General features: G+C 38.9%; 1 protein-coding gene across 1 annotated transcript in view; it reads left to right on the forward strand.

The window, feature by feature from the left end:
- LGR5 (leucine rich repeat containing G protein-coupled receptor 5) overlaps positions 1 to 24,807 on the forward strand; it is a 96,670-nt gene extending 71,863 nt beyond the window's left edge. The window contains exons 8-18 of the mRNA XM_068935650.1: positions 1,584 to 1,655; positions 2,443 to 2,514; positions 2,622 to 2,690; positions 2,856 to 2,927; positions 6,263 to 6,328; positions 6,542 to 6,613; positions 7,492 to 7,563; positions 9,540 to 9,665; positions 14,130 to 14,275; positions 15,277 to 15,360; positions 20,859 to 24,807. Coding sequence (XP_068791751.1) covers positions 1,584 to 1,655; positions 2,443 to 2,514; positions 2,622 to 2,690; positions 2,856 to 2,927; positions 6,263 to 6,328; positions 6,542 to 6,613; positions 7,492 to 7,563; positions 9,540 to 9,665; positions 14,130 to 14,275; positions 15,277 to 15,360; positions 20,859 to 21,949 — 1,942 coding nt within the window. The 3' untranslated portion in view covers positions 21,950 to 24,807. The remainder of the gene's footprint in view (positions 1 to 1,583; positions 1,656 to 2,442; positions 2,515 to 2,621; positions 2,691 to 2,855; positions 2,928 to 6,262; positions 6,329 to 6,541; positions 6,614 to 7,491; positions 7,564 to 9,539; positions 9,666 to 14,129; positions 14,276 to 15,276; positions 15,361 to 20,858) is intronic.
- The last annotated feature ends 1,937 nt before the right edge of the window (positions 24,808 to 26,744 follow it).

Here is a 26,744-nt window from a genome sequence, read left to right on the forward strand (position 1 = left end):
GCTTGAAAGCACAGAATACGGCCAGTTGTAAAGGGCTTGCAGACATCAAGGCAGCCAGTCAGAGCTGGGGATCTGTGGGCAAGTGGCCAGGGAGTCAGTGCTGTATCTGCTTGATACTATAGGAACTCTGTTGTCCCAGACGCTCTACTTCAAGATCTCAGCTGTAAGAGTAGTTATCCCTCTAAAGTAAGTGGATATACTTATTACCCAAAGTTAATACCCAAGGCATAGTAGTGTTTGCCAGACTGGATTTGAAAGATACCTAGAGAAACATTTTCCCAGTGTGGCCTTACTCTAGGCTTTTTACCTAGGAGTGCAGGTTGCGCTTTCGTTCTCTATGTGAGCAGACAACATAAAAACCAGCTTCAGTTTAGACACCACGTACCCACTGGGGTACAGTGCCATAGGAAATGGGCACAGGAAACGGGCTCTATCCATGGGCTGCGTCGCTTCCGACTAGCTCAGAATTGCTTCATGCTCATTTGCGTAGAAATGCACTGGAATCTGCTCTTGGCTGATTCACTCAACCTGTAGTCAGAATGATGATGAAGGGCCAGATATTGCCACGGGAAGTAGTCAGGCCATTTCCTTAGCTTTTCTGCCATGCAAATAATCCCCTTCAATATAGCCACACAAACAGTCGGTTTACTGGTTCTAGCTGAAATGATTCCTCACATTGACTTAGAATCTACATTTACATGGATTACATTCTTTATTACGTGCAAAAGAACGAGGAGTTAAGAGCCTTGCTCTGTAGCTCATCAATAGTAGCAGGACAACTAAATGAGTGAAAACAATATTGTGGGACCTGTTCAAGTAATGACCAAATGTACTTGCATCAGTGAACAATTTGAGCCTTTCTAAATGCATAAATTTCATCTGGGAAGCTGTTTTCATACCAGACTGAACTAATGGGAGTTTCCCACACAAATCATCATTGTTCCTTTTGAAACCTTAGTTGTTTCTTTTGTTTTTCACAATGGAGAATTATTCATATGAATAAAATCCAGTAATTGGTGACAAGGCAAAGATTTGGTCCTCTATTCAGCAGGCACAACTACATTGGAGAGTTTGTTCAAGTCCGCATCTAAAATATTACAACAAAAAGGTGGTTTGAGGAAGCTCAGCATATTACAGTATAATGTATAAAATAATTTACTTAATAACTTTACACGACTCGTTATTATCCCAAGGAAAGAAGTACTTGCAGTTTGACAAGTGCAGGGGGGGAAATATATATGTGTGTATATTTTATATATAGTACATACTTTGCGTATATGTATATACACGGGCATGTACCTACATGTATATGTGATATATAGCTGTTATGCACTGTTTCCTACTGTGCAGTACCAATTTTAGAAAGCCATTTTGCAATTTGCTTCATCCGAATGACATTTTCCACATTAAAAAGTGCAGAATTCCAGCTATTTCTTTGCTTTCTTTCTTTTGCTTTTTTCAGCTGTCTTCTTCCAGAAAACAAGGATATACCTTTAAACACAGCCACTTTTTTTATTACAAACAAAAAAATCCCAGATCATTCATTCACTTTTTTTCTGTGTAAATTATTTTTATTTTTCTAGGGGATTTCATAGCAATAACATCAAGTCAATACCTGAGCGTGCATTTGTGGGCAATCCTTCACTTATTACAATGTAAGTAGTAATAGTTTATCCAGTAGCTCTTGTTAGAAAACGTGGAATTAAATATCATAATTGTCTCCTTCTGGGTAGCGCAGCATTATACAAGCAGACAAGAGCTCATATCTTTCCATCTTCATGGAGATGAGCAGTTTACATGCCTGTTTAAAGGGACAGTACTGCTCCCCAACATTTGACCTTTTGTTCAGACTATTCATGATGAGTCTCCTAGGATCACTGGCAGTGTAGAAGCTGGCAAAAATTACTCTTGATGGCTTCCAACCTCAGTTCCCATTGTCTTACAAATGAATGCATTTAACTGGCAAACTGCGAAATAAGAAATTGTCAAATAAATGTAAGAAAAATAGTGACTCAGCTTGAGGAATATTATTCTATGAGCAAAAGCAGCATGACTTCAAGAGTGCAATGGGACTCAAATGCTATGGATAGACAGCCTCTTCCAAATATATGAAGTTCTGGCTTTTTCACCTGCTGCGTTTAAATTTGTATCATATCCTAACTAGCGCTTCCTCTTTGGATTTCTATCTTTGCAAACCTGGGAGAAAGAGGAAATATTTTGTTGACTGGCTTCTAGCTTTAAAACCAAGATAACAAAGACTTGCTTGAGCATTCAAAGTATGGCTGATGAAAGTCAGTTAGTGGGTGAGACAAAGCCTAGAGGAGCATCAGGTCTGTGGTTCATGCTATGGAGTTTACTCATTTTCATATAGTATAATCATATGATTTATTTTGAATCTTTTTAAATATTTTGCATAAAATGTTTTTTCCCCTATTTTTGCAGACATTTTTATGATAACCCTATCCAGCTTGTTGGAAAATCTGCTTTTCAACACTTACCAGAACTCAGAACTTTGTATGTGTTTACTTTTTTATTTTAATTGTCTTTATATAGTGCGCTATTGCAATTGCCCCACACTTCCCTCACAATAATGATACTGAAATGATGTTTTTAAATTCCAGGACTTTAAATGGTGCTTCACAGATAACAGAGTTTCCTGATCTGACTGGGACTACAAGTCTGGAGAGTCTGTAAGTGCTAGAGAAGTACTCCCTAGTATGCAAAATAAATGAGTTTATTTGCTTTGTTTTGTATCTGGGATACTGACTTATTTTAAGGGAAGTCCTAAAAAAAGAAGTATTTGCTTTGCAGTGTTTAAAAAGTAATTTTTTTTTTTTTGTAAATACTTTCAACAGGACACTCACAGGAGCACAGATCACCTCTCTGCCCAAATCAGCTTGTGACCAGTTACCTAACCTCCAAATGCTGTACGTTTCAGTAAGATTGATTACATCTTACATTATCACAAGAGATCAGTGGACAAATGAAATGATTATTGTTTTGAAATTACCCCCTTTCTGCTATATCTATGTATCACATTACTGCTTAGGAACTCAGATCAAGGAGCAGGCCTTCATTTTGCTCAGTAGTACCAGCTTCAAAAACCTCACAGTCCACTCCTCAGTGAGGATTTCCCATGCGTTGTTGAAAGAGTCCTTTTCACATATAGTTACTTTGCATATTTTTAGGAGAAGGTAAAATTTTCTGTGATTTTGTTTGAAAAAAAAAAAACAGAACAACTTCTATGGCCTTGTTTGTGTTCATTCTGTCTCTCCTACGCTAGTCTCTTTTTTTTTTCCTCGTTGAGGCAGATAAGTCGGTGAAGTCAATGGAAAATATAACTGAGTAAGGAGTGCAGTTTTCAGTCTTTAGTATGCTTTTCTTTTACTTTCTTTTCCAACCAGACTTAAGTAGTTGACTGAAATTTTACCAGACTATTCCTTGGCATGTTGGGGCATAGTTTTTATGCTAACTCTCCAATATTATTTTAGCTTGGAAATATCCTTGGAGCATATCACTAACGAAAGTAATCATTGTGTCCGCTTCTTTGAGAATGGGCCAACAGCACTTTCCTCTATGTATTACATCACTAGGAATGTATTTAGTATTAGTTCTCTTGGCCAACGCTGAAGTAGCACTAATTATAACACATTATTTGAATACCAGTGTGGATGTCACGAACTGTTTCTAGAAAAATTAAGTTTTAGTTGATGGACTCATTATAATCATTTCCAGAATGATAAAAGACAAAACCAGAGTTTGCTGCCAGAAGAAAGTTTGCACATAGACTTAAGTTAGGTATGTCTTGTGTTATTCAAAAAGGATAAATAATCTCTAAACAGAAGGAAAATAAATATTATAGTACTATAAATACAGTTCACAACACAATTCATAGTAGAGTGGGACCCTCCATTGAAAGTTCACATGTTATATTTTCAAGTATCACTCTGTATTACTAGAGCTGACATTTAATAGGTTGGAGAACGAATCTGACAGCAGTGTTGTGTACTCAGAGTTGCTCTTTCCCCATTCCCATCAGATTGGGACAAACCCGCCAAGCTCACATTTAAGTTTCCACATTCGTTTTGTCTATCCCATGAAATATCATTGGGTGCTGAACTCCACAAGTCATTTGGAAGCAGCGATCTTGAAGAGTGCCTGGCTGAGACACAGCAAAACACCCTGCTTTGAAACACAAATACTACAAGTGCAAACACTGCTTTGAAAGTCAATTTGGGCATCCTCCCTAGCCTGCAATGCTTCCAAATGTGGACTAATGTACGTAGAGGCTTCCTGTGTGTCTGTGCACCTGCAGCAAAGGTGTATCTGTACAAGTATCTGAAGGGGGGGTGTCAAGAGGATGAGGCCGGTCTCTTCTCCGTGGTGCCCAGCGACAGGACAAGAGGCAACGGGCAGAAACTGAAGCACACGAAGTTCCATCTGAACCTGAGGAGAAACTTCTTTCCTGTGAGGGTGCCTGAGCACTGGCACAGGTTGCCCAGAGAGGTAGTGGAGTCTCCTTCGCTGGAGATCTTCAAAACCCGTCTGGACGTGATCCTGGGCAATATGCTCTAGAGGACCCTGCTTGAGCAGGGAGGTTGGACTAGATGCTCTCCAGAGGTCCCTTCCAACCTAAACCATCCTGTGATTCTGTGAACATGGTCCCAGCAGTCCTCGCAAGACGGCTCTCAGCACGAGTCGGTGTGCACCTCAGCATGGGAACCATAACCACTTGCCTTCTGCTCGTGTATTAACAAAGTATGTAAACAAGGTGGAAAAAAAAATCCTTAAAAATGAACAAGTAAAATATTTCATAGTGCTCTATCTGAACTGAGCAGAGGGGGATTTTTTTTTTTTTTTTTGATGTGTAGAGGGGGAATGTCAGTATGTAAAAAAAATCCGAGTCGGTAACATCCTTTTAAGAATACCTAAGTCACATGTCTATGTGACAGAATAGTCATAATCCACCAGATATACCAAACATTTTTCACCTCAGCTGAAAAGCCTCCAGCTCTCTAGAACTGTTCTCTGATATGCCTGATTTGGACCACAGATTACCTGTGAACAGCACAAAAACGGAGTCAGTAATCGTCCCTCCTGTAACAAACAGGTATATATATTGATAGTACCCTATGTGCGCAGTAAAGAGTGGGATACGTTCAGTTCACACGCTGTCATTGCTTGCACCATTTTGACAAATCACATATAGAATATATGAAATGCCCTTATCAGGGTAGTAACAGTGAACATTAAATTATATTTTTTTCGAAGGACACAACTTCATAGACATGAACAAGTAAAAGTTTTAAAGAATTTGAAATAGGCATGGAAACATATTGCTCTTTAGATGGATAATATTAGATAACAGTGGAAAAGGACATCTTCTGTTTATGTTTGTAATACTCTCTTTATAGGCAAAATTCCCATTCGGTTTAGTGTGAGTATTCCCTGAGCAAGATGTACAGGATGAGACTATTGTTCGGAGAGGGGAGCGGTGTTGGTTCTTTTTATTTTTTCTTTCCAATTTCTGCAAATTGCCAGGGCTTGTTTTTGATTAGTTATACTATACTATAAATCAGTCCAGATGTTTCACTTATTCTGTAATTTGTTGAGTTTTGGCTCAAGTATTTTTTAGGGTTTTTTCCTCCATGTAGTGATTGATTTCCAAGTTAGTTCCAATATGTTTTTAACCACAGCTCTCAACTAAAAGATGTAACAGTTCTAAGGGTCAGAGGCAATACTTTTTAATTTAAAGTGTAGAATGGAAAGCTGATTAATGTGCTGTTCAATGGAAAGCTGTTCAATGTGACTATAGCCAGAAAATATAGGATCTTCTCTGACAAAATATATGTATTTGGTAGATAATTTTAAATGATGTACTTGTCAGACATTAAACTTGATGAATATGAAGCTAGTCCATAAAAGCATAGTGCAGATTTCATTACTGTGAAATACTCAAGACATCTACGTTTCAGGCAGGAAGTCTTCAGACAATGCAAGGAATTTTCAAGCATAGGATATGGATTTAATGCATCCTAACTTTTCCCCTCCCCTTCCCTCCTCCTCCTCAGTTAGAAGTCAAAAATCTGACAGATGAGAGATAATAACTGAGACTGCACATTTCTATTCCCTTGTGAGTGTGAGTAAAAACAAGTTATTTTTAAATCTAGCGTGAAGGTAGACAATGAAAGGAAAACTTTTTCTTTTAATGTTACCTTGCTGTTAATCTTTCCTTTTTTTTTTCTTTTCTTGTGTATTGCAGGGATCTGTCTTACAATCTGCTGGAAGATTTACCCTCTTTTACTGCATGTAAAAAGCTCCAAAAAATGTAAGCTTCAAACTGTCCTAAAATGCTTAAAAAGAGGTATCTGTGTACAAATTTGCTTGGACATCATTCATTTTGTTATTGCCAGGCAATATGACATATCCCAAATGCTTACCCTTACAATGTAAGAAAGTTGATCCATAAACACAGTCTAGAATACCCCAAAGCGTCCTCCAAGTGTTTTTGAAACCAATGAGATTCTTATTGCTGTTTCAGCGACTTGCATCACAATGAAATCGATGAAATTAAAGCAGACACTTTTCAGCAGCTGGCTGCTCTGCGTTCTCTGTGAGTACAGCCGTTACAGCGATTCACCTGGGTTCTCAGAAACATGAGGCATATACTGTCTGCCCGAAAACATTCCTGTTTCTATTTTTCCTCACTTGGATCATTCACCCGTTAGGTCGTAAGCAGAGTAAACATTGTGAAGTTGAGCATCTGCAGCAATGAATTCAAAGATGTAAGCACATAGCCATAATAGCTGCTGCTTCTAAACATTTCTGGTGGAAGTGGAGAGAGATACTGAGCCAGAGCTAGTACCTGTTGGCAGGTTCACAATAACTGGCTCTAGAAAGTATGAAATCTTTTTATAGAGGATGGTATGTTAAGAAATACCTTCCAATCCTGCTTAGGCTTATGGTTTTTACTCAGACAAGTACTCTAGTAAGATAACATTGTGTAATTTTCAAGGGTATAAGCCTTTGCAAGATTTAGCTCATAATCTATAATTTTTTTTTTTTATGATTTATTTTCAGTCTTTTGGATTTTTCAAGGGAGGTGAAGATTCTGGTTAGGAAGCTTATGGACAATGGATTTGCTTTTCCTAGTTATATCATGAGAAACTCTTAGAAGTAGTGCATATACCCACTCTTCTTTCTGCTGCCTTGGGAGACTGTGAAGCAGACTAAAAACAACTGAGTTAGTTAGAGTATAGAAGTCATTAAGAAGTTTTAGAAAAAGTTGTCATTTTAATAACCAACACCATTAACTGAGTAACATCATTTAAAAAATGGAAAAAGACATCTCATTATGAGATATGCAGAAGCTTATTGAAAATATTTGCATGTAATTAATACCTTTTTTATATTTAGACATCCTAATCGAATGTATGAAAACTACCATATTTGCTCAGTGGGTACGTAATTTTCCACTCACTTTTCTTGTAGGGATTTAGCTTGGAACAAAATTAAAATTATTCATCCCAATGCATTCTCTTCTTTACCATCTCTGATCAAACTGTAAGTATTTATATATCTTTTATGTTTAAATTTTCACATATTTCTTGCAAGAGCATATAAAAACGTAATGCCTTAGTGCCTCACTCAGCAGAAATTGAGGTTTTCTCTATTGTAATTCTCTGGTAAAATGAATTCCTGTCTAAATGTCTGCTTTCTCATACTTCACCAACACCCTTGGTTTTATGGCAAATCTGCATATACCACTGTGTAATCACAGTGATTTTGGGTCCATGAAGTACATCAGTGTATCTGCTTTTCTTCTGTTAGTTTGTTAGTAGTTTAGTCTCTTGTAGCAGTGTTTCCAGGGCAGATTTCTTAGTCCTGATACAGAAATAATAAGAAATCAGATTCAAAATTGCATGCCATTTTCAAGTAAACATCTTTTTTTCTCATTTGATGGAACAGGTTTTCTTCTTTAGTGACTTCAGCCAGAGTAGTTAGTGGTCAAAACATCAGAGGCCTGGTTTTGCAGGCTTTATTCACAAGCTCTTCTCAGTCTTTATTAATTTCTTCCTGCTTCCCGTTATCATTGGAATACCTCTTCAAGGTGACTCCCTGAGGCAGTGGGTGTATGGGGAAGACCTGAAAGAAAATTCCTTTGGACTTATCTTGCTCACAGAGACATACTGCTGGGCATCTGCTCACAGATAATCTAGTAGCTGCTGGGAAACCTACATTTGGAAAACTGATGTAGGCTGCATCAGCATCCTGTTGACGTGCAAGCCTCTGCTCTTGATGGTGCACTGACCAATGTCCATAGACAGAGCATTGCCTATGGCATGCTGGTATTTTTTGACCCTCCTCAGGGCTTTTCTGCAGAAGAAAGTAAATGAGAAATGGATGAGGGAACGCCATTCTACCAGCAGTAAACTGTAGCTTTGGTCTATAGCACTGAACAATCAGAGAGCATTGAAGAAAAATGCCCTTTAACACACACAGTAAACCAATGTACCAGTGTTACCTGAAGTGCTGGTCTGGTCTGACTCATCTTGATCTGTCAGATCATCTTGATCTGACTGAAATCAATAGTAGTTTTCCATTTCAGTAGGACCAAGATTTCACCTTTGGTACTTAACCATGTTGTGAGTAATATCACACATGCACACAACCAGAAAAGGCAGAAGACCAGCACATCAACTCCTGTTTTATGACTAGCCTCTTAGATTTCAGTAGATAGTCCAAAAGAGCCCACCCTTGGCATAAAAACATTTCAAAAGCAATCCCCTTCTTTCTCCTTCATGGGTGTTGACCAGCTGAAATATTGCAGTGTGGATTATGGTGAAGAGGACTGAAAAGGCTTGTAGAAGAAATGGGGGAGAGGGCGAAGTGGAGAAAAGCATACCTCTGAACTTCTTCCTCTTTCATTACTTCACATATTTCTCTGTGGTTGCAGTCACTTTTTCTTTCATCTGCTTTACTTTCTCTAAGCCATGTAGCCACGTTCATCTGTATTGTCTTTCCTCAGCTGCTCAGACAAACCTCAGCTCAGAAATGTCACCTTCATTCTCTCCAGCCTAGACCTGTCCTGCTCTGAAACACACTTCTTCTCCATCCACTGGCCCTACTGCTCATGGAGGATTCAGAGCAGCCATTTCCTTCTGCATCCCACTGAACTGTTTAAGCTGCAGGAATTTGTTCTGGTACTGACTCCCTTTCATACCAACAGCCCAGTGAACTGATTTTAAATTAATTTGCTAGTCTCAAAACTGGCACTATGAATGCTTGAAGTCAAAACTTGACAACAGAGCTTGCTCTTCGCAAACTGCTAGATATTACTGTTAGCTTTCTGCTAGATACATAGATTTTTCTTGTGAATGGTGTTGCAGATTTGCTGTGCTGACCGGGGCCTCTGCTTAGCGCAGTGATCTTTGATAGTTAGAAACGGATAACTTCTTTTTCCAACATGACACTTCTAGTGCTGAAGAAAAAAAAAAGAAAACCTGTAAGCTGATTGATTGTTATTTACTGTTATGCAGGGATGTGTCATCCAACCTTTTGTCCTCTTTTCCTGTGACGGGGCTGCATGGTTTAACTCATTTAAAATTAACAGGAAATCGTGCCCTACAAAGTTTGATATCATCTGAAAATTTTCCAGAACTCAAGTGAGTATATCATTAAAACTAATAAGCCACATTTGGATTCATGTGCAATAGAAGGTGTGTCAATGTCTCAAAGGCATGTTGCTTTGTTTTATCAGTCTTTGATCTCTGCTATTAAAACTAAAGCAAATATGATAAAAATATGATAGACTTATTTTATTATGCTCACTTTTAACTGAAGAAACTATGAAGGGTTTTGAAATATTAACCCCAGTACTTGCTTAATATGAGCCACATCTGCTTCCTGGTGATATGTTTCAAAAGCTGCTAAAACAATATTGCTAGCAGCTTAGTGATATGCCCTTCTTCTGCTGGCTGTTCTTACAGAACTTCCATTAAATTTAATGAGAACTCAGTAAATATCAAGGAAAGAATATCCTCCTGACGTTTTAAAATATGTGGTCATATTTGTTTAAAGTAGAAATGAACAGGTTTTACCTTTAATCTTTTGATTAAGATTCAGCTAATACTTGTCCATCATTATTAAAACGTTTTGATGCTGATTGATAGTTTTCTGCTGGATGCTCTGTGATACAGGAAGGAAATGTTTTCTAGAGATTATTTGCAGCTCTGCTAGTCACTGGATGGTCATAGAGAAATCATATTAAGGGGAGATTTGCCTCCAACTTTAGGGTATTTGGGAGTGACCCCTAACTATCCTAGTTCCTTTGATTTTTGCATTTTAATTGGAAGATGCCCAAGTGCAAAACATATCTTTATTCCTCATTTCCCCATTCTACTGTAAAAGGTTTAATATCATAAAATTTGAAACAAATACTGTGTGCATAGTTATATCCTCACTAGATTCAGCTGTTGCACTGCAAAAGTTCCGTAAGTGCTAGCAGGCAGGCAACTCAAGGAGACGTATCACTTGTGAGAAGGACTAGGGTGATCTGGAGTTATAAATAAGGGAGTGATGAGTAGGAATAGGAAGCTGATTTAACCTCAGTACTGGAGAGATTCACACTAGAACACTTCTATGGTGGTGCATTAATATAATCAGAGAGAAGAGCTGCAAAAAATGGTTCCAGGGTTAGGAACACATGCCTTAAAAGACTTAATAAAGCCAGTATCTGTAGTTTGCGGCAGAAAAGATTGGGCAATGACTTGACTGCAGTATATGAAACTGTTATATAATGAAAACAGTCAAAGTACTAGAAGCCTTGCACAAGTCTCCAGATTGGTGTCAGAGGTCAAGAATCAAGTACTATAAGAAATCCTATAATGGCTGAAGCTCAGTTTTTATCACAGTTTTTCTTCTCTGGCTTTGTCCACATGTTGAGGTAGATGACAATTCTAAATAGCTGAAGGTTCTTAAAAAGCGTGTAAATACCAGAAAATCCGAGAGTCCCAGCTAGCAAATGTACAGTGATATATATGTATATGCCGTGGCCTACAGGCATAGGAAGTATAGCTCCTAGAATAATTCACTATTCAACTGAATTATGTACAACTAGGATTTGTTAATTCTTTTATTAAAACTATATTTTATATGATTTTTTTTTCCCCCAGTAAAATTATGTATCTTGCTAAAATGCAACTACAGTGAGTTTAAGCCATATAAGTACTTAACAAGGAAGTGTCAGGAAAAAGCTGAAGTCATTCAAAAAGGTATAAGAGATGTGATTACATATCTAGAGCTGATTGATCTCTTTAAGAGCAAAGGATGTCTCATCAGGAGAGACTGGGGTAAAATCTTAATCTGGAGTTCCTTAGGACTTTTACCATAAATTAAATTGGCCGTGACTTAACAAGGTCGCTGCCTGGGCAATGAATAAAGCACCAAACTTGAACAGAGATCTAAAACAAAACTAAATTTCACCCTTTGTAATTTTTGGAACCAATTGTATTGGTTACAATATTAAAGACAAATTCCTGTATAAAAGCTTCCTGCTCCTCTAAGTGGGTCATTGCTGTTCAATACAGAAACATCAAACAAACAGCTGAGCATCTTCTGCCCCACCTTCAGCAACGGCACAAGAATGCACACAGCCTAGCCCAGCCTGCTGTGGCAAGCTATGAGGAAATAAAGCCATGTTGCCAACCGCTCCTTCCTTCTTTATCTGACGCTTTGTTTCAGTACTGCGAAGAATTCAGTTACTAGCTCCGTGCATCGTAACTATGCATTCCCATTCACTGACAACCCATACCTTTGTGAGCTGAAAAATGACACTGTGTTCTCTGCTGCTTAACTGAAAAACAAAGAAAGTATTCCTTGCTTCAGGGAAAAAAAAGAAAAAAAAGGAAGGATGCAGATACCATCAGTAAGATAAGCAGTATATAAAAACAGATTCAGCCAACGTTTTTTAAAGAATTTAATTTGACAAAGTCCAAATCACCCATATCAAATAGGCACCAGCCATAAAAAGAACTGCTTCCAGCCCTGTGTGACTGGAAATGGGAGTCTTACTCTTTAATTTAGATAGCCTAAAAGTTTTTGGAGCGTTGGCCACTTTTTGGAAACAGGATAATGTGAGAGGTCCAGATTTCTTCTCTAAGACTGGCCATCAGACTGGTAGAAGGCCAACAGCATCTGGAAACCTGTCATTATTAGGCATAGGGAGCTCTCTGATTAACCAGAGAATACATTAGTAGTAGTCACTTGAGGCTGAAATATCCGCCAGCTAGTCTTTCCCCCAGCAGTATGAACTTCCAAAAAGGTCACACCATCACCTTGCAGAACTTTCAATGGTCTTTTTTAATAAGGTTATTTTTGTTAGAAAAGGGGCATTTCTACTTCTAATCAGGTCATGGGCATTGCTTTTCAGCCTAGAAGGTGACTAACTCTGGAGTAGTCTATTAACCTGTGGGTTTAATAATAGTTTATTTAAGGACAGCTTCTGGCAAATTTTTACAAAAACATTCAATCAGATAATCTCATTATTTTAAAAGACCATATGCACAGAAACGAGTTAAGAAATTAAATGTTTAGATCTGCTGCCATTAAAGCTGCTTGATAGTTAAATCTTGGTTACCTTGAACTTTACTGCAGTACCTAAAAAAAAAAAAATTCCTTTTGTAAATTTTTGCATTATGTACAACAGTACGGCTTATTGTTGCTCATTCCCAGCAAAAGTATCAGCAAGTAGAAACTAAGTGACCCAAAATGCACTAATACAAAAAAATAACTTTAGCCCCTGGGGTTAGTTTGTTCCCCTTTGTACCAAGCCTTTTGACTAGTGCGCAAGTTTAAGTCCCATTGACGCTAGGCCTTATTCACAGATTGATCCCTTTGTAGATTTCCCAGGACATTAAGGGTTGCTTAGAGTGCTCGTTATGTTAATTTACATGATTAAACTGTTAAAAGTAATCTGATAGTAGGATGTAGCTCTATTTTATTCCCTTTAAGTTAAGTTAGAATAACTTCTAATCGCCTCTTTTATGTTTGAACTTTTTGGTTGATTAGGCTTTTGACATGAAGGTGAATTGTTAGGTTTTACTGTGTATTATTGGAGAACAGTGTAGATTAAGTATATCTACTTCCAAAGCATAAAGTATATCTAAGAAATAGAAGAAATCGTTTGTAGAACTTGAATATATGTAGCTCTTCCATACTACCCCAGAATTTGCACATGCCCAAAGTAATGGAATCCAAAACATACAGGAAATCAGCAACTGTCTGACAGTAGAAACCCTCAAAATCATTGAAACTCACTGACCAATACCCAGTTATGTGTTAGGAATACCAGTGATCTTAAAAGAATTAGTAGTGGACATCCAGTGTACTGTGATCACCTCGTTCATTCCTATGACAATTAATAAAGTAAAACCTTTTCTTTTGTGACATTGCTTTCACATATGATGTTTTTGATGCATTCACCGTTCAGTTCAGAACATTGCTTTGTTGGTCTGTGCATGAAAGATGATCTCCTTTCTGCTGTTTCACTGTGAAAAAAGTTTGAGGTGGAGAGAAGTGGATGAAGTTTGAATCCAAAAGTAGATCTCATTTTCCTAAAATTGGAGAAATTCCATTTGGGAAATGATGTTTTATTTTTGCCTGCTATGCAGGTAGAGGCAGTTGTGATCTTTAGATCTGCTTTTTAAAAAGAAAACATGAAGGAAGTGACATGTTGAGCTACACTGTAAAATCGTTAAAAATCATAAAATACAAATATGATTCTCAGAGCAGCATTCATTCAACTGCAAGTCATCTATCTCTAACTGCTTCTTTAAATATAAAATATTTAAATATAAATATAAAATTTATAAATATTACTAAATATGTCCATCATGAAAATATATAGGAAAACTTCATTAAGCCTTTAGTAAAATCAGCCTAGAAATCATTTGCATTTTGAGCCATGGAATGTTGTCTGTGAATCCTCCGTTTTGTATTACCAGGACTGATTTTTACCCATTTTTACTTTCAATCATGGTTATGATTGAAATTCCTCTGTGCTGACCTCAGAGGAGCAATACAATCCAGTAACTCTGGTACTCTCAACCTTGGCATGCTTCCTTGTACAGGGTCATGGAAATGCCTTATGCTTATCAGTGCTGTGCCTTTGGAGTTTGTGAGAGCCACTACAAAATCTCCAACCATTGGAACAAAGATGAGAACAGCAGCATTGACGATTTTCACAGGAAGGATGCTGGATTGTTACAAATTCAAGGTAATCCTTGTCTTTTGCTTTTAAATCTTCCTAAAGCCTATGATTTTTCCAGAGAAAGGAGTGGAAGTTCTGACCCTGAGTTTCACAGGAGCAGCCCGTGATATTAAGTAAACGTGGTACTCTTTTCCAGGTGGAGAGATAGCCTCTCCCTCTCTCTTGCCCAATAATATGTCATTCAAGCGTTGCCGTACTTAGCAAACTCATTGTGTCAGGTCAGCCTTTCAAAAGTCTCGATCACTCTTCTTTCCATCTAAATGCTAGCAATAATAATGCAGAAAGTGGAATCTTCCCTGTAACTGAGAGGAAGGGAAACAGTGCTAGTATGTTGCAGTACGTACCATAGCATAGCAAGCCAGCAAAGATTCAGGTCACCGTTTCTTGCCAGGCTTGGAGGTAGTAGCTTGTCCTTGGCTTACGTGTGCTGTGTACCTGCTTCAGGATGAGTCAGAGCGCTAGTATGGCTAACTTGGTATCCCTGCTAGTGTTTTTTTCTGACGCTTCCTGAGTACCAAAGAGTGCATTTGCTCTCCAGGTTAGAATATTACTGTATGTTTCCTCCTCTTCAGCACAGGGTCTGTTACGTGACCTGTTACTGTAAGTGTATGCGTGTTATACTATCCTGCTGCTTTCTGTGCTATCTCTATTCCTGCAAACCAGTACGTTTCAGAGATCAGGGCTGGCTCGAGCAAGAATGAAGCCAAGAACACATGGTGAAGCTATGGCATAAAAAATAAAAAGGAGCTGGGTTAATTCTTAGTAGGTAATGGAGAGCCTACCTTTCTGAAGGTGATTATTTCAGAGATGTGATAGTGCCAACTTTTTAAATGTTCCTGAGTACAGTGATTCAAAACCAAGTAAGCTTATGTCTGCTTCTGCTTATGGTTTGGCAGGCGAAGAGACAAGACCAAGCCTTAAATACAACAGACATATTTTGCAATATATACTGAAAGAGATTTTCCTAAAAAAGGCTGTACCAAATTTGGGTATTTTCTCCCCCACAGATGAACGTGACTTTGAAGATTTTCTTCTTGACTTTGAAGAGGATTTGAAAGCTCATCATTCAGTGCAATGTTCGCCTTCTCCAGGTATGGAACTGCTAGGCAGATGGGAAACCAAATACACCTTTACCAAATATTTGAGATGCAGAACAAACTCTGAATCTGGTACTAGGAAGTAACATGATGTTTTGAAATAATTTGGTGAGACCAAATACATTTTACAATAATATAAATTTTGCACTGAAGTCCAGAAAACTATTCAGCTACTGAGTTCATCTATGAATATACTGGAAGTTTTACCCAGTCCTCAGGCAGATCTTCACTCCAGGCCTCTTATCAAAAGTTATTAAAATCTGTTTCTAGCAAGAAGAACATGTAGAACAGAGTCTTTGCTCTCTCATTCCTTGTAAAACTAAGTTAATTCCTCTGAACTGCATTGAGTTATTCTACACTTTAACTCCTTGAAAAACACAGTTTAGTTCAACTGCTAATAAATACCAAACACTGCTGTTTTGGTCCTACACAGGCCATCACAAAGGACTCTCACCACTGTCATTTTCGTTATAGAGTAGTGCATCTGTGGCTTAGCAATGTGGAATGAAGGAAGAAGAAATGCTTCAGTTAAACTGCAAAGCTGCACGCCATCGATTCCACTGAAAGATTGCTTTAAAGCAAGGAAAGAAGCATGTCCCTGGAATGTCTCTCCTTGCTTTAGCAGTGGTGGTCATGGGCTTTGCTAGCCTGATTCAGTAAACGTTTTCCCTAGCCATTCCTTCCTTGTGAAACGTGAGCAAAAAAACCCCAAGTGACAGCTAGTGCTTCAGCATTCATTCCAAGCCAAGATTCTTGTCTGTAATAGCAAATAACAAAACAGAAGTTACATAAGCAGGAATAGAAAAGATAGGAGGCCAAAAAATTTGGATAAATTTGGCCACTCATATTCTCCTATGGCCTTATTATAACTACTGAGTTCACAAAAACATCACTGTCTTCAAGTGACACAAACACAACAGAAAATGTTGCGTCCATGCTGACCTTTCAAATGGTATCTTAGAAAAACTTGCAAACTAGCACATAGCTGCTTCTTCCCACTTGATGGCGATGGCTGTACCCGCATGGAGTACCTCTCAGCTGTAAGGGTTGTGTCTTTGCAGAGAGGTACAGATCACTGTGGAGGACTTTGAGAGAGCACAGTTATCTGTGAGACTATAGGGAAAAATAATGCTTCTGAGACTTTGGAGTATTCAGCTTCAATCACACAGCATACACACCTCAAATCTGTGACATTACACAGCAGACTTCAGCCATGACTTGCCTTTACAGGAAGAAGGACCAGCTCTAGTCTTACTTCAATCACAGATCCCGAGAAGCACTTCCAAAAAGGCAACACTTCCAAATGCAAAGAAAACCTCAACTTTCCACAACTCTGACCCCTTCAGATCACAAGTTTTTTCAGGCTGCTTAGATGATGAAACCAAGCAGCTATATCGATCCTCTCCTCTCATGACCTACCTCACAGACACCATCACAAGAAACTACAAAAATGACAATCCAGTTTTATTTGCTGCCTATCCTCAAACTACCTTCCTAATTTATCTTCATATCTTCCTCCTTCAGAAATGAGGGTGGTTAGCAGGGAAAATGATTTTACTTAATATTTTCTGATCTCTAAAGACCCAAAGGGCCCACCTTGGATTCCAAAAACTCAAAGCATCCACCTGCCAGCTGAAATTATATTCACCTCCATAATGCTTTTCCTAAATTTGGTGACATAGGTGGCATTTCAACTTTCATGATGCGTACTTCAGCAGGAAATAGCATGTATTTCCAAGCCTATCCCATGGGAAGTATATCTGGGATTTATGGAGAGTCAAAAACACATCCAGAGTATGGTTATAATCAACTGTCTTTTGTTTACTTGTAGACTATTCCAAATACTTTGAGCACGCTTGAAGAGAAATCTGGTAAAGGCTGGTAAAGGGAAATTCTCTCATCAACTCTCAGGTGCCAGCCCTGGTATCTAGAAGAGGAACCTCCCAAAATGCATACCTTACCTCAGCTTGCAGTCTCAAATGCATTGGATTCCCCAAAAGCCACAGCTTTCTAACAGCAAAACAGATTCAGGAATGAATTCAGCATTCTCCCAACTATTTATGCTACTGATGAGACTTGTGTTACTTGGCTTGAAATGCTAGCTAGGTGCACATTCAGGACAACCAGCCTCTTTGCAGTTTTGGCTTGAAATAAGTTTGGCCACCAAAGGAAAAAAAACATACACGCCAATAAGCCATCTCTTCTCCCCTTTAGTTGTTACAGCTCCAACGAGTAGAGCAGTTCCCAGGGATTGCACTTCTTGCGCTTCGTTTCCAGCATGCAGACAGCAGTGTCATGTTGTTCATTACTGGAATGATGATTCCAGGTATGGGACTGTGGTCTCAACAGAATGCAGATGAGCTTCAACATTGCAGCAGTTGCAAAGATTCCCATAAAGCATATTCGAAACAAATCAGTACTAATAATGATGAAGAGTTGGCATATTTTGCATTAGCAGACAAGGCTGAGCCAAACTTTCCTGTTACCATTCAAGGAAACAGTCAGTCTGGGGAAAGAGTCACTGTGGAGCTGCTGTATCAAACAATCTATCAAACAATAGATTTCACTCTCTGTGGTGCACTTACCTTGCTTACAGTATAGCTTGATAGTCAACTTAAGCAGGAAGATGTATTTCATAAATGAAAGATTTAAATATTTAATCCATAAATATATTTTCTCGGACTGGATAGTCCCAAAAGGGACTATTTGCATCCAAACTAAAAACATGACAAATCTTCCATTCAGGAAAAGATCTGGAATTCCTCCACTTCCGCAGTTGGATAGATACCCACACAGAGATGAATTTTTTACCCAATCCATCTGTTGTAAACAACAGTAGAAAAGGTCTGTAAGGAATATTAGCAAAACAGAGTCTACTCCTTTCTATTCTATGCTATTCCTGGTGTCATAAAGATTTTTACGTTTTGAGAAAGGGTAACAGTTTACCTAGAGAGGCTGTGGAGTGTCCATCTGTAAAGTTTTTAAGACATAGCTACACAGAGCTTTGGCTGACCTGATCTAGTATCAATGGTAGTCCTGCTACGAGGTGGGAAATTACAGTAGATGACTGCCAGATATCCCTTACAACCACATCTCTATGGTCTATGAAATGATGATAACACAAAGTCTGAGTCTCCTTCTGGAATTAAAGGACAGGGCAACCCAACCTTAATTTTCATCAGGGAACATCTGTTTGCATTCTTAACCTGCTATCCCTTTCTGAATAACCAAACGGTATCACATCATAGGAAAATAGAAAAGTCTAGATTGGAAGGGAGTTCTGGAAATCATCTCATCCACCCTTAAAGGAAGTCCTTAGGTTAGGTTATCCAGGGCCCTGTCAAGCCAAGTCTTGAATATTTCCAGCAAGGGAGATTCCACCAGTTCACTGGGCAACCTATTCCAGTAGCTGCTTGCTCCCACAGTGAAGAATTGTTTTCTTTTATCTGGACAGATATAAGAAACCTGAAGCAACTTGTGCCTCTCATTCTGTCACCATGCATCCATCAGAAGAGAGTAAATCTATCTTCTTTACAGCTACCTTTTGAGTGGTGAAGACTGTGATCAGATGCCCCCCACATGCCCTCTCTTCTGTAGGCTGAACAAACCTGAAACACAGAATGGATGACGTTGGAAGGGACTGCTGAAGATTGTCTAGTCCAACCAGCCTGCTCAAAACAGAGTCAACCGTAGCAAGTTGCTCAGGGCCATGTCCGGATAGGTTTTGAATAGCTCCAAGGAGGGAGACTCTACAACCTCTCTGAGCAACCAGTGTTTGACTAGCTCATGTTTAAAGTGTATTTCCTGTACTCCAGTTTGTGCCCTTTGCCTCTTGTCCTTTTACTGGCACCACTGAGAAGAGTCTGGCTCTGTCTTCTTTACTACCTCGTACCAAGTATGTAATACTTGATAAGATCCCCCCCTCAGCTTTCTCTTCTCCAGGCTAAACAATCCCTGCTCTCTCCGGTTCTCTTCATATGAGAAAAGCTCCAATCCCTTAGTCATTTTTGTGGCCCTTTGCCATTATGTCCACGTACTTCCTTGGACTGAAGAGAGCAGGACTGGACACAGCACTAGCTGTGTAGATGGGAAGACTCACCTTCCTCAACCTACTGGCACCACTTTTCGTAATCTTCCAATGCCCTTTACTCCAATTCCTTCAACCTTTCCTCATAGTTCAGGTTCTCCAGCCCTAATCATCTTGGTGGCCCTCCACTAGACCCTCTCCAATTTTTCAATGTATCTGTGTCTATGGAGGATAGTACATTAACATTTTTCAAGAACTCGGATTTCCTAATTTAAGCCGAAACCTCTCAGATCTCATTGGATCTCAGTCCAAACTAGTGTAATCCATGATGCATTCATCTGTCAATATAGGATATGTAGTAGCCTTCACTTCAGTGAGAAAGGTGGCGATGGTTTCTCTGACGGCAGGCTTAACGATGGCACAGAGATGCTATCTGAGCAATGTGTCTCTAAGGATGCACTCCAAATTCTTGCCAGAAAGAATTGCAGCAGGATTACAAAATCCATCCCAAATTCTTTCAGAATTAATTCATTAAAGATTCACCTTCTCATATTCCTCTCAGTACTACATGCACCTAAAGATAAAAGCATCTTCTTCCCCACACCTTAGCTGTTAAAAAACAGGCCTGGCCTTTTACTTGCAAAGGTCAGAGCCATTTGAATCACCTTCTAGAATCTTGATGGATGAAACAGAAGAGCAAAGCAGGCTTCAGACAGGACACTGCAAATGACATGTTGCAAGGTAGCCAAAGTGCATCTGCCCATATCCATTATATCACACTTCACTGGGACTCTTCAAAACCTGTACCAGCTCAGTGAGAAACATCTTTCGGCTTTTTTCACACATTTACAGACATCACAACGTTTCTTGACTCTACAGACTGGACATTTCATTCAGTAAATTAGCTTTCTAATCACTGTTCTCCTCAGACTAAAGTTTTGCCTCCAGCTGTTAAATTAACAATAGCAAAATATGTATCTAGTGACTACTGTAAGAGTGAGAGCTTCAGGATTTCCCAGTAACCTTCTCATTTCCCTGCAATGGTGTTTCGCACATCTATAAGATCATAGCTGAGATAAAAGGGAGGGAGAGCCATGCTGTCCTGCCCTGAGGATTCCTGGCCACGTTCACACTGCACTTGCACTGCTGGGCAAAAAAAGAAAACACAGCCTATTCAGGTTGAGGGACAGAGAGACTCATGTGTACCAATAACGGAACGTGCGTACGAGCAGTGCATTATCGACCTCTCTGGTCACTCCAAAGTTAGTCACTTTTGATTGTGAAGCTTGGCTCAGGAAGAAAAAACATCCAGTTCACCTTTTGGACTGGAATTCACTGGCTGTGGTGGGAACCAACAAGAGGCATGAAAGTTAGGGTCTTGAACAGCATAAAATTAACTTTTGAATCTTACATGAGTTTCCCTTTCCTTTCCTTTTTTTTTTTTTGTTTTTTTTGGTCATTTCAGGTCCCTTCAAACCATGTGACCATCTGTTTGGTAGCTGGCTGATCAGAACTGGAGTGTGGACCATAGTGGGTTTGGCCTTTATTTGCAATGCACTGGTGACTGCTACGATCTTCAGATCTCTGCTGTATATTTCCTCCATAAGACTTCTAATTGGTTTAATATCCATTGTAAACGCCTTGATGGGTCTAGCCAGTGGAATATTAGCCAGTGTGGATGCATCAACTTTTGGTAGCTTTGCTCAGTACGGAGCATGGTGGGAAAGTGGAATTGGTTGCCAGATAACTGGCCTTCTGTCCATTTTTGCTTCAGAGGTTTCCATTTTCCTCCTTACCCTTGCCACACTCGAACGTGCATTTTCTGTAAAGCATGCTACAAAGTTTGAAACAAAATCTTCTACTGCTAGTGTAAAAATAGCCATTTCTTTTTGCTTTATGTTGGCGCTAGTCATTGCAGTGATACCACTCCTCAGTGGAAGGGAATATGGAGTTTCTCCACTTTGTTTACCATTGCCGTTTGGAGAACCCACTGCTATGGGCTACATGGTAGCACTGGTATTGCTGAACTCCCTTTGTTTTCTAGTAATGACTATTGCTTATACAAAGCTCTATTGCAGTTTAGAAAAGGGAGAACTAGACAACGTTTGGGATTGCTCTATGGTGAAACACATAGCCTTGCTACTTTTTACTAACTGCATTCTTTATTGCCCTGTGGCCTTCTTATCTTTCTCCTCCTTACTCAATCTCACTTTTATCAGCCCAGAAGTGATTAAATCAATACTGCTAGTGATTGTTCCACTGCCCGCATGCCTAAACCCACTCCTTTATATACTTTTCAATCCCCACTTCAAGGAGGACCTCGGAGGTCTACGAAAGCAAACTTTCTTGTGGAGGAGATCAAAACACACTAGTCTGATCTCTGTGAATTCAGAAGACATAGAAAAACAATCCTGTGACTCAACACAAGCACTGGTAACCTTCACAAGTGCCAGCATATCATATGACATGCCTACCAGCAATTCACTAATGCCATCATCTTATCAAATGACAGAAAGCTGTAATCTTTCATCAGTAGCATTTGTTCCATGTCGCTAGTTTCAGTGGCAATGCAGAAAGTATCTATGTTTACAAAAATTTTAATCTCAAAAGTAAGTATGAGTGTGTGTATACAAGCTAGAGAATGGCTCTAAACTATTGTTACATGAATCACAAAAACAGACCATCACAAAACTTGCAGCAAGCTGAAAATCCAATACATGAGCCTTCTCAGCCTCTTTAGAAAATGCTGGGATGAAAAGAGAAACTGAGAGTTGCCAGAGTTCATGCAGTTGTATCAACTGTTCTCTTTTAAAGTGGCACTACTCAGAAAAGGCATCTGTTCGTCAAGAGCAAAAATACTATGTTAAACTGGTAAGCTTTTTCTTCAGAGCATTACCTGGTAGAGTTTATGTTTTGGGATTTTTTTTTTCCCTATTTGATATCATTTGCTCTTCCTACTTCTTCAGTTCCATGATTGTTTTCTTTTAAGTGTCTGTGTATGGCCCTGATTCAGCAAGGTATTTAAGTGAAAGAGTAATCCTGTTGAAGTCCTAAAGGTTTCTGGAAAATAGACAGTGATGAAGCTCCATGTTTTATTGATAATGCTTTTAATTTAATAATTTAGTTGCTTCTAGGTTTGTTTTATAGAAGTCATCTGACTTGACTTTAACTGTCAGCTAAAACAATACAAAATTAACATGACGGGAAAGAAGTTAATCAAAATCCTACTAAGTGGCTAAAATGTAATTGTTAATGGCAAGCCACTGTCACATGGACATTTTTCTAGTGAGGTTCGGCACAGTTTGATCATGACTTACTGTCATGCTAGTAGAATTATTTCCAGAATTACTGCTGATAAATTTGGCAGATGACTCTTAAAATTCGGGAGTGGAAAGCACTACATGGAAAATCAATACAGAACGTTGGGTGTGCTGAGTGCAAATAAATGATACCAGAGGTACTCACTTAGAAACATTCAAGTCATTTGTCTAGGAACAAAAGCTGTAATCCTACTATTGGTGTGATCTCTGTCCTGCGAAGCAGTGATTGTGGAAGGCCTCTAGTTCATGGTTGCTAGCCAATTGAAGAGTTATCCAAGGGGACACAATGCTCTCTAATTACAGACCAGGGAATATCAAGTAGGAGTTAAAAGGTTGTATGATCTGTGTCCTTACCGCTGACGCAAACAGTACTGGAATATTTCACACAGTGCTTGCATCCACATGCTGTGAAGAACTTTGAAAAACTGAAAAGGATTTAAATACCATAAATGTAAAAAGCAGGTTATCAAAGAAGTGATTTGATCACAGTTTACTAGCAGCTACTAAGAAATTATTGAGTTTGAGAGGAACAGTCTAGTCAATCAAGAGGAGAAGAATCTAATAAGATCTACTGGAAGTTGTCGTTAGGGATATACAGCATAGAAATAAAGGTGCAAATTGTTGACAGTGATGGCAGTTGGTGATTGGAACTGCTAAGGCTTAGGGGGAACCAAGTATACGTAAATTCCAATTGGATTTATTCTCGAAAAGAGGTAGTGGAGGAGCTGTTGGAAATCAGGGAAGTTTCATGGCTTTAGATAAGGAGAAGGGTAGATTAGAACACAGAGTTCCTCTCTAGCTTTAAATCTGTTAATACTTTGCCGAATCAAGGCATATACATTTACATATGCCAGAAGCATCCCAATTACAGCCTACTGTCAAAATATTTCAGACAGCAGAGCCACCTTTATTTTCCTAGATTAGTCTTTGACCTTGACTAAGCCACCTGGGGAAATTCCAATATTCTTTTGTCAAAGTTGGCACATTTTCAGACCATTTAAGATACAGAAGTGTACAAATTTGGAGATTTTTTTGTTGTTAAAAATAGTTCTCCAAGCAATAACATTTAATAGCCCAGCACTTGTTTCTCAGTTAATGGCCACTCAATCTCCAGGTGCACAAGCAATTTTTGAACATTACCAAGGTTAGGCTAGCCCAGTAATTAAGATGATTTCTGTTGTTCATCTGTTATTATGTACATAACTTCCTGGCACTCAAAGGATGGATTTTCCTAATGAAGAATCTGTTGCCAGCAATGGACATGCCTTGATTTTCTTCTCCACTCACACTGGCTTATTTTTAGTTTTGCATTTACAGATGGCATCAGTTGACTTTGGCATGTTCATCCTTCAGGAAAAAAAAAAATGAACAAATGCAGAAATTATGTATGATAAAGTCAGCTGTGTACTTATCTCGATCCTTTATCTCCTGTGGCTTTTGAAGCAGTGCAGCATACAGCTGGAGAATGATGCCTGAAACCACTTTGGATTAAACAGAGGATCAGTCAACCATTGCACAATACCTATTACCATGTTTACTTAGCTTTATTTTAACTAGGATCCATCTGTGCTGCACTGCTTAATGTCAGTGAAATTCCTTTCAGCTCGCTATATTTAAGAAGTTTGTAAAGTGATTTGAGAAGCAAAATAATGTTATATTTCTAAAGACTAGTTTAAGAAAGCTTCTTTTATCAGAACTTTTTTAGCTTGCAGAAAGTCCTAAAGGCTTTGTCTTATTTTTATAAGCATGTTTGAAATATTTTGATCAGATATTTTAAACTTGAAATTGTTAAAATTCATTTAATAGATTTTTAAAGTAAAATGTGTAAATATAGAACTGTATTTATTATTACAGTGAAATGCAACCACAGTAAAGGACATGAGATTAAGCCCTGTACAGTTTCATATTGATATTTGCTATATTTTCTGCTCATATATATTACTAAATTCATTATCTGTAAATAATATATGTAAATGTGTAGTGGTTGTAAATAGATGACATACTTTCTTTTTTATCAATGTTCCAAACATACGTAATTTGTAATAAAATGTGACTACATGGTAGAAAGCATTTAATTGGGGCCTAACACCTCACAAATGTGCGTGCATCCTCAATTCATCATTCCTAAGTTATTCTAATACTTACACTGACTTCCCCAGACGTCCAAAATTCTTAGCAAAGTTTAAAGTTATGGGTTGTGTGCTCTCATTAGGTGTCCAAGGGAGCAAAAAACATGAAGAATAGTGTTTCCTTTCCACACAGACCAAATCTTTTTATGAAGACTTCACTCACAGAACTTTTTTCAACAGATTCTGCTCCCCGCACGCATACTATTGATATTTCAGTAACAGCCTCTCAGGGCTGCACAACTGGCATGTGAGAGCCTCTCATCTCAGACTATGTGACGATGACATGCATCTGGTCACACAATAAACGCATAGAAGTTACCTGGCAGGCCTTAGGCAGTCAAGTCTCAGAGCAGTTGTATTAGGTGGGACAGAATCATCAGCAAATGGGGAGGAGAAAGGCATTATATGTAGGAAAAAAAACTGGAGGCATGGCAAAGACAGCATAAGACAGCGCATGAGCCAAGGAAGAGAGAGGCCTTCAAGAGGCAGGAGGCAAATGGGAGCAGAGTTTTATGGGATCGGAAGCGTAGTGGGGGAGTTTTTTTGAGGGCTAGCTCAGATTTGATGCAAAAGGACAAAAGCAGTGTGATGGCTTACGAGATTAAAATGATAAGAAAACAGTCAATGAAGAGGCTTTCACCTGCACCTGCTTGGTCTTGGCAATGTGAGAGCTGAGGGGCAACAATGGAGAAAAAGGAAATTGCGTGATTTGAGGAAAGAAAAGGAAATAGAGTAACTAGAAAGGAAGAACAGCCTGGGTAATGAAAGCCTGAATGCAGAGCAGAAAGACAGACATCACAGTTGTATGTCTCGGTACACGAGAGAAAGATCTCTATTGACTTACTTACCATATAGTGGTAGGGCCTAAGTTCAGAACTTCAATGTTCTGGGCAGTGTAAAAAGCATAGGTGATTTCTGCTTTAAAGTGCTCACACCACCCAAGTGTAGTCTAACCGTCAGTAACAACTGAAGGAGAATTCACAGCAGTCTTATGTCATAGATCATTTAGGTGCAGCATCACCTACAGAGCCACCTGTTCACTACTCTGGCACACTGGATAAAATACGGAGTTTTATTTGGCAACTCAGTACTTGAGGAAGCTACAGATAGGCTGGCTGAGGAAAAAGAACTAGTCAGCAGAGATACAAGTGAAAGCCATAAAGTAGATGAGATCACCTGTAAGAAAAGTGGAAGGGGACAATGGCTGAGCCTTAGCAGACTTTAGTGGATGAGGAGCACCAAGAATGATGCTGCAGGAGAAACACTACCAGCTGGGCCAGTGTCTTCAGTCCCTGTCCTCACAACAGGTGGGATACATCCATGGGTAAGCTGGTGGCATTACTTGATCTTGAATTGAGACCAACCACTTTCACAGTCCTTGCTGCTGCTCCGTTTTTGCATTCTGACTTAGTGACCCACCTGTATAAGTCAGCAAGAAAGCTGCTGCTGCATAAATTATCAAACTCTTTCCTATTCATAGTCTCTGTAATAGGAATTTCTGGTTTACAATATTGGGCACCAGTTATTTCCTCAAATTGTTATGTGAGATGCTGAAACAATAATCTCATAATCAGACATTTCTCTATCATCAGTTTAGACTGCTGTATGAAAGTTAAGGCACAGCTGAAAACCTCATTACTCAACTGCCTAAGGGAAAGCTCAGAAATTTAAGAGGTTTGCAGCAAAATTAACTATCTTCCTTCAGGAAGGCACTGAAAGTCAAGAAAATGGAGACAAAAGAGTAAGAACATCAGTATAGGAAGGCTGACAAAAAAGAACAAAATTGGGATCAAAGGAGCAACAACGTTGGAAAATCTTTTCCAGTTCCATCAGGCTTAAGAATTGTGCAGATCATCAGCTGCTGCAAGAGAACATGGCTCTCACTCCAGCAGAGCTAGGCTT

The sequence above is a fragment of the Struthio camelus genome, chromosome 1, assembly GCF_040807025.1.
Source record: "Struthio camelus isolate bStrCam1 chromosome 1, bStrCam1.hap1, whole genome shotgun sequence".
In the NCBI taxonomy this organism is placed as follows: Eukaryota; Metazoa; Chordata; class Aves; order Struthioniformes; family Struthionidae; genus Struthio; species Struthio camelus.